This window comes from Gobius niger, assembly GCF_951799975.1.
Source record: "Gobius niger genome assembly, chromosome: 24".
NCBI lineage: Eukaryota > Metazoa > Chordata > Actinopteri > Gobiiformes > Gobiidae > Gobius > Gobius niger.
In genome coordinates, this window is record NC_136875.1 from 10143097 (window position 1) to 10152051 (window position 8955).

Consider the following 8955-nt stretch of genomic DNA (forward strand, 5'->3'; position numbering starts at 1 on the left):
GGTAAAGCCAAACTGGAGAAAATGTGCTCAGTTCAGGTGGGAGTTAAGGGGTTAAAGGAACAGGCCACCGTTTTTTCATATTGAGATATGTTCTTACCTGAGCTTAGACGAGTTGATGCGTACCTGTCTGGTCTTTACGCAATCAGTCACGCAAAAAGACCAAAGATGTTGTTAGCATTTAGCCTCTCCTCCTCTCCTCTATGGACCCAAACGGGGGTGAAGTTAGAAGCGACCAAGCTCCACGTTTTCCCTTACGTGAGCAGCTACATGATCCAAGTATTCACCTTATTCCGGATGATCGCGTGGGCGCCGCCATGAACTGTGCCCGCCCCTTTTCTCCTATCAGTTAACGTGGGGCTGGAGAAGTCCACATAAAATCATTTGCTACACAAAAACAAAGCAGTTTTTTGGCTGTGCAGAGAAACAGAGCAGTGTTGACAAATCAATCTGTTAAACATCAGATTTGAGTGGAGAATATTTTCCCTCGTTCCCTCGTATTTTCCCTCGAGACAAAGCAAAAAGTGGCAAAAGGGAGCGGAATAAGGTCAATAGTTACTCGAAATTAAACATGTCGATTTTCTTAGCGGATTAAAAGGGGTATTATATTGTTAGGCGTAGTAACATCTTGGGAGCACTTTGACATTACAGCTATTTAAATGGGGAAAACGTGAAAGGGTTGCTTCTACCTTAACCCCCGTTGGACCCATAGAGGAGAGGCTAAATGCGAACAACAACTTTGGTCTTTTTGTGTGACTGGGTGCAGCCGTAAAGCCCTGACAGTTACGCATCAACTCGTCTAAGCTCAGGTAAGAACAAAGCTCAGCATGGATAAACAGTGGCCTGTTCCATTAAAGTGGACTGCATTCCCATGGATTATTAGACAGTGGCTCTAAAACACAGAGGTTGGTGAGCAGTTTGGTAGAAACTCCCCCCACAGGCAGCAGTGGGAATGACTTGTGGGATTTTACAATGAAGTACAGAACAGTGTTAATTTCGTCGACTAAAATATTTAGGCTCAATTTTAGTCAAAGTGAGATTTTTGACGAAAATTTAAAATTGGACTAAAACTAAATGAAAAGTTTCTCATGAGACTAAAACTTTGACTAAAATGTCCAGATATTTTAGTCGACTAAAATAAGACTAAATAAAAATGAAAAGGAGAGACTAAAATCATCCGAACTTCTATTGACAATCTGAAAAAGCCTCAGATCATATAGATTCTCTGCCAAATGAACAGGTCTGTGCTTTATTCATGTGGAGCAGCTCCATGAAGCAGAGGACCTTGATTAAATATGATCATAATGAATATTATAAATTTAGTCGACTAAATTGATATGCAATTTTAGTCGACTAAAACTAGACTAAAATTGAATTACATTTTAGTCAAAAGATTAAGACTAAAACTAAAATAAAATATGTTGTCAAAATTAACACTGGTGCAGAACGGAGCGCTTCAACGGTAAAGGAAGGAACCTGGAAGTAACGACCAAAGTGATCCGGAAAATTGTGTGAATGAATTGAAATTCCACTCCAGGAACGTTTTTGATGAATTAACCAAGTTACAACATGGCATGAGGCTCAAAAGTGTCACCTTGCGTATGACAACAAACAACTGCTGCTCTTCTGTCTAGTCTTCCAGCTTTATATAAGAGCAAACCCCTCATATAAACTAAAGGAGCCGGCGTCACTAACTTTCCAAACACATACCGGTGCTTAACATCCCAATTCTTCACAGGGATCCGTTCACAGCAGGTTGCGTAGACTTGCCTATGATATATTAATGATGTAGTTAATTAATGAATTCGATAATAAATAATTTAAGACGCTTTATAATTAGAGGCATAGATACTTTTTTTTGCTCCACAAATGTCTAATTTTATGTACTGAAGGAGAAGACATATTTTATTACAATAAAAAACACAAATAAAAAAATGGGTACAATGCCTTTAATTTTTGTCTGCATTATGTGAACTGGACACTGAGCCTGGTACAGCCTGGTTGCTAGGTTTCATAGGCTATCTTAATTCTATTTATCTATTATTATTTACCTATTTATTTTATTCAATACTGACCAGTATTACAAATAATCAACTGCAGTGACACCTAGAGGCTCTTGATATAAATGCAATAATGACTGCATTTCTGACTCACCCAAGAAAGACAATAGTACACATTTTATTCAAAATAAGCTTACAATCCAAAAGTGTGGCTACTACAAAATGTACAACATATAGGCTATAATACAACAGGCGATACATTTGTTGATAAAAAATATGCTTCCGACATTTCCTTTTCACAGGTGATTGGCGTATTCCTCCTCGCTGTCCGGGCTTTGCAGTATCTTGGCCCTGGTTTGGACCGAGGCGTACAGGTCGGACACGTCGGACCTGACTTCGGCCTCTCCCAGGTCCTTCTCGGAGTCTGGATCCGAAGGACAGAGAGGAGCGCTGGGTCCACTGCCCAAGAGCGCCCTCTGCAAGCTCAGGTTGGCATAGCAATCCTAGTGTTAAAGAAAAAAAGAAAAAGAAAAGGCATTGTAGTCGCAGTTCGTTGTTGTTGATTGTTGTTGATATGTCGATTGCAAAACGGATATGACCGCGCAGAGGCGTATACGAACCTGTGAAACAGCATTGATTCTGCGCTGGTCTCTTCTCACAGATGAAGTGAATGAGGACTCTGCGTCTGGAGAGAAAAGAGCTTTCACATTTAGTACAACTTTTCCTAATAGGTGCAACACTGTATACCCAGTCCACCCTATTTCTGATATACTACACCAAATACCAGAGCCGTGGGAAGATATTTTAGTTAGGGGGCGCTGAGTGACAAAATTTACCCCCAAAATACTTTTTCTGTGCATAAATCCTATTTATTAACCTCTTAACTCCCGCCTGAACCGAGAGCATTTTCTCCAGTTCAGCTTTACCCAAATCCTGTAGGCCAGTGTAACGCCTCATTTGAAAGACCTACAAAACTAAATTGATCTTTTTCCTCACGTCAGATTTTTTTTTCCTCACTTTTTTTGTTGGGCAGTCATCTCATTTTTTGTCAAATTTTCGTGACTTTTTTTGTCACTTTTTCGTCAAATTATTCACATTTTTTTGTCAAATTCTTATCACTTTTTCGTCCATTTTTTCGTCCATTTTTTGTCAAATTTTTGTCCATTTTTGTCATTTTTTGTACATTTTTTGTCACTTTTTCGTCATTTTTTTTCTCAATTTTTTGTCAAATTCTTATCACTTTTTCGTCCATTTTTTCGTCCATTTTTTCTAAATTTTTTGTCCATTTTTGTCATTTTTTGTCACTTTTTTGTCACTTTTTTGTCATTTTTTTCTCAATTTTTCGTCAAATTCTTATCACTTTTTCGTCATTTTTTTCTCAATTTCTTGTCAAATTTTTGTCCATTTTTGTCATATTTTGTACATTTTTTGTCACTTTTTCGTCCATTTTTTCTCAATTTTTTGTCTAATTTTTCTCACTTTTTTGTCCAATTTTTGTCCATTTTTGTCATTTTTTGTACATTTTTTGTCGCTTTTTCGTCAATGTTTTCTCACTTTTTTCCACATTTTCACCATTGTTTTCGCCTCAGTTTTGTTGCTATTTTCACACCGTTTTTCCAGAAGCTTTTGGACTGGGGGTAAAGCTGGAGAAAATGTGCTCGGTTCAGGTGGGAGTTAAGGGGTTGATATTGCCTGCAGTTCACAAACTGTCCACCAGGGGGGGTGCTGCGGCGCCCTCAGCACCCTGGGTTCCCACGGCCTCACAAACTAATGCACGCTCTTTATCGTGAACACAGCCCTGGTTATGGCGTTCTCGTGATTGGGGCTGCGCAATATGAGAAAAGATTGGTAAAATATTGCAATAATATCTGTATAGTGCAAACAATTTCAACACGGTACGACCCATTACAGTAAAACAGCCACTTTCAAACTTTAAACTCACTCACCTGCCTGTGTGGTCTGCAGCACAATGTTACCGTAGATTGGATTCTCCTCCATCTGCCTCAGAGTTTGACTGCATTGATCATTTAAAAAAAGAAGTAAGATTAAGATTATCCCGTGTTTTTTCTGCGTTAAATGGAGTCCGCCTCAAAACCCGCTCTGGTTCCGAAAGTTAAAAAAAAAGCTTTAGTCATTGGTTATTAGTTTCCACTTTGACCTCCATGATTTTTTTTAAAGGGTCTATGGTAAAGATGTGCGGGTTTTGAGCTGGGGGTGACTCTACCATACCTTCTTGTACGGTCTTTACTCTTCTTTTTTCCTGTCGGCAGCAATAATGAGTTACAAATATTATCTTTTTATATATTAGAACATTGAATAGCTTTGTGAAAGTGTTACCTGAGTAGTGTCTTGAGGCACAGCAGTAAATGTTGAGCGCGATCGAGACTCCAAGTGTTAAGACCAGGACACCAAACATGATAATATGATGATTGCACATCTCCCAGACTACGTACAAACAGGACAAAAACATTTGCATTAACATTATTTTTTTATGTATTAATTAAAGTTACTGTAGCAAAATGGCATATCAAATGGATTATCAGTCCCATAAAACCACATTTTGTGATATTAGAACGTCTTGATGTTGCAATGACATAGATGATGACATTGGTGCAACGTCGCTGTGGTTTTGATGCTACTTGCAAAATGAAATGTTCTCGGGTGCAAAGCAAACCTCTGTCAAACTCGGTACCTACGTTTTAACTAATGTAAAATATGGAAACTTTAGATTCTGAAAATAATGTTGCAAATCATAAATTCAAAAAATTAAACAAAGTAAACTTGTCCCCTCTTGATCCACAGCCAGGGTCACATCGCTCTTTCATCCAATTCATCACATCAGTTCAAAAGTGTTTCTGAAACTACTGATTTACAAAATTGAACACTGCTTACAACTGCCGGGACCATCCACTTTTGTCATGATCCGATACATATCGCGAAACTCTGGGATGATCCGATAAGTATTGCAATAAAGTAAGTAATAATAAAAAAGTAATATGTTTGTTCACCCTAAAATGTGTAAAAAGTCATGTTTCCAAAGTTTATAGACCAAACGCCATTTGGCATTTAATAAAGTGTTAACATTGAAAAGTGCATTAACACAAAATGTAACAAAGTGCTGTGTAATTGTTACTGGAAAACAAAGGGTGCAGGGTGAATATGCCTCCAAACACAATTAAAGAGGGGGTATTATGCAAAATCGACTTTTTCAAGCTTTACATCATGTTATTATGTCATTCCCTCATTAAAAACATGCCTGAAGTGTTGCCTTGGCACATTCACGTATTTTTGAGTAATCTGTAAAAACTCTGATGGCGGCCATTTTAGGGATAGGTTTGCCTGAGTCCTCCTAGGAACGCCCCCACCTCCTGGAGACGCCTCCGAGCTTTCGTCACCAGCCGAGTAACCAACCACTGCTCCTCAGCAGAACCCCCTCCCCACTGATGCCACAGACAGCGTGTGGAGGGGGCGTGTCGGAAAGGGTCAGAGGTTCTTAAAGAGACAGAGGCCTATTTCAAGACATTCACTACAGCCATTTTGAGAGAGACATTTTATACAAGGCAGTTATTCTAATTTACTGCATTTACAGACCAACAGAAGGTTTGGTCATCATTGTAGTGTGATATAGACTGGTGCTATGTGATTGAAAAAAGCAGAATACCCCCTCTTTAATAAGAATAATCATCATCATCATCATCATCATGTATTTGTACAGAGCATCTTTCATACCGGTAGACAGTTGGAAGTCCAATGGTAAAACAAAACATCAAAAAGTAATACCAATACAAAGAAAAAGGACAATGAAAACCAACAAGAGAATGAGACAGGTGAGCAAATCAAATGAAATCAGGGAAAAGCCAAGCGATAAAAAAATGTTTTTAGTTTAGTTTAAAAATGGCTGGGGAGCTCGCTGCCCTGATTTCATACGGCAGTGAGTTCCACAAGGCGGGGGCTTACAGTATATCCTGAAGGCAACATCCCCTGCTTTTTTGGGATTTGAAGTATTGTATTTAGCCTTGAAGCTAAAGGCTAACATTAATTTAACGCTAACAAGGTAAAATAAAATTCTTTTTATGTATATATATATTTTTTTTTCACTTCTTGTTAAAATGTGGACAGGAAGTAACCTAGTCTTTCGCTATTGGCCAGTAATTAGCCATAAATATTCCTTGCACAGAGCCTCAACCAACACCACACTCAAGTAAAATTCATATTGACAGGAAATATTACAGTAAGTACATACATCAGGGGTTTACCTTTTTGAGAGCTACTTTTACGCAATTAAAACGGCAGAGAGCTACTTATCCTTCAATGACACTAAGACATGTCTCGACACCATTAAAGAAAATGACTTGAATCTCCTCTTTATACTTTACTATAATGTTTCTGATTGAGGATTGTGTTCAACATGTTGCAATGTCGCAATAAAACAATCAGACAGTGCGATTCGTCAAATAACATTCAGGTGTAAAAAATACGAAATACAGAAACAAAACGTATCTCCCAAACTTACAGGCTTTCCCCTGGCAGCATTCCATATCCATTTGCAAATTAGCCCGTTCTTTATGCATGTGGTGCCGTCCGTCTACTGTTTATGGAGAATACACGAAAGTTCACGAATCCGCCCCGGTGCTACAGAGCTGAACAGGATGTGAGCAGCTGCAAAAACCACAACAATCTGATGCAAATGAAAAAAAAAAAGAAATGGTGACACCATCGTTCTATTTATACCAGCATCTAAAACATGCACAATGAATGGTTTTAGATATACATGACAGTGGCTCCCTACAAAATGGTATGGTTTGGGCACAGTGCAAATCTCTTTCTGGCATCATTCTCTCTGACCTGTTTACCTATTTCTACATAAGCACTGCAGGCTTTTCTTAAATCTAACCTACACCACAAACACAACAATTATCTGGGTAATATACGTTACTCTTCGCCTCTCATCCAAGAAGCTTCTTGTGCAAAGACCATCTTTGTTCTAAAGTGGAACAAATGTCTTATTTAGAACAAAGGTGGGTGGTACTAGAATGGGGTCTCCAACTGGAGGACCTGGGTCCAGACCCGGACCTCGAGAGCCTTTTAGTCCTCTCATTATACTTAAACACTGCAAAAAGTAATTAACTAGATCTGTATAAACATCTCAATTTGAGCACAATAATCCAAATTTTAGCTGTTTTGACTAGTTAAGAAGTTCTTGGGCGTTTGTCCTAGATTATTTCACTTGTTCTGAGATGTTTCTGACTCGTTTCGATACATTTCGTTCTTATTTCAGGTCATTTTCTTTGCCAATGGGGTAAGAAAATTGGTCTTATCTCATTGGCAATTTTACTTTCTTATTTCAAGCGAGATTTACCCTAGAACTGGTTTGAAATGTCCTCAAACAAGCAAAGTAAACTTGGTCCGATCAGGAAAAGTGTCTAAATGAGTGAAAACCGCTCAAAAGAAGAGACATTTCCTCAATTCAAGTCATTTAAGCCAATGCTTGATATTCACTTTTTGCAGTGAAGAGGGGGTATTCTGCTATTTTCAGTCACATAGCACCAGTCTATATCACACTACAATGATGACGAAACCTTCTGTTGGTCTGTGAATGCAGTAAATTAGAATAACTGCCCTGTGTAAAATAGCTCTCTCAAAATGGCTGTAGTGAATGTCTTGAAATAGGCCTCTGTCTCTTTAAGAACCTCTGACCCTTTCCGACACGCCCCCTCCACACGCTGTCTGTGGCATCAGTGGGGAGGGGGTTCTGCTGAGGAGCAGTGGTTGGTTACTCGGCTGGTGACGAAAGCTCTGAGGCGTCTCCAGGAGGTGGGGGCGTTCCTAGGAGGACTCAGGCAAACCTATCCCTAAAATGGCCGCCCTCAGTTTTTTTCAGATTACTCAGAAATACGTGAATGTGCCAAGACAACACTTCAGGCATGTTTTTAATGAGGGAATGACATAATAACATGATGTAAAGCTTGAAAAAGTCGATTTTGCATAATAGCCCCCCTTTAATTCCAAAGGCTGGATTTAAAAAAAAAACTTAACAGTTTGAATAACATTGAAATAATACTGTAATACTGTATCATTGGTTGTGTGGCTTGTCCAGTGGATTCTCATCACGTGCCGGAGGAACCACATTTCCGTGTAGTCGATTTATCCCCTGTACTAGAACAATTCAGCCCATCCCACTGCTCTTTGACCTCTTACCACCCGCCTTAACTGAGCTCATTTTCTCCTACAGGCCAGAGTTGAAAGCTAAGACCAACAAAACTGGTCTATAGGGGTATTTTTCCTCGTGTTGCCGCCACGTTTTCATTCCTTTTTTAATATGTTTTTGTCACACATTTTTGCCACTTTTTCGTCACATTTTGTAACTTTTCGTCACATTTTGTCACTTTCTCATTGCTATTTTGCCGTTTTTGTCGCTCCTTTGTTGTGTTTCCGTCCTCGTTTTCATCGTAGTTTTGTTGCTAGTTTGACTCTTTTTCAAGAAGCTTTTACATTTGGTTAAAGTCGAACTAGAGAAAATGCTTTCGTTTCAGGTTCAAAAGAGCACCTTCGATGATCATTCTGACGTCCAACACTCAACTACAGAGTAAAGATAATGAAGAAGAAGAAGAAGAAGAAGAAGAAGAAGAAGAAGAAGAAGAAGAAGAAGAAGAAGAAGAAGAAGAAGAAGAAGAAGAAGAAGAAGAAGAAGAAGAAGAAGAACTTTCACAGACATAGTCACCATACGAGACATTCACTCCATACTCGGTGGTGTTCATGTGCTGTGACTACTATGAAAAACTCCTATATGTAATACTATAATACTACTGAGTGCTTAAACGAAATGGCCACTGGCTCTAGGGCCACCAGTCCCGCCTCAACCGAGCTAAAAAGAAAAGCATCAATATAGCGAGAAAAAGAGGATGAAAAGTCAACAAAAACGTGAGAAAAACACGGACAAAAAAGCACAACAAAAAAT

At 38.9% G+C, this 8955-nt stretch overlaps 2 protein-coding genes across 2 annotated transcripts in view; both read right to left on the reverse strand.

The window, feature by feature from the left end:
- The window catches only part of LOC306982279 (engulfment and cell motility protein 2), an 85295-nt gene that overhangs the window by 63324 nt on the left and 13016 nt on the right, over nt 1–8955 (reverse strand). The gene's annotated exons all lie outside the window — the stretch shown is intronic.
- On the reverse strand, nt 2194–4252 carry LOC306982568 (uncharacterized protein). Its single transcript, XM_079582541.1, has 4 exons — nt 4227–4252; nt 3944–4011; nt 2618–2682; nt 2194–2500 (listed from the first exon to the last, which is right to left on the reverse strand). Exons 2-4 carry the CDS (start codon nt 3993–3995, stop codon nt 2294–2296), a joined length of 324 nt encoding a protein of 107 aa, XP_079438667.1. The 5' UTR covers nt 3996–4011; nt 4227–4252; the 3' UTR covers nt 2194–2293.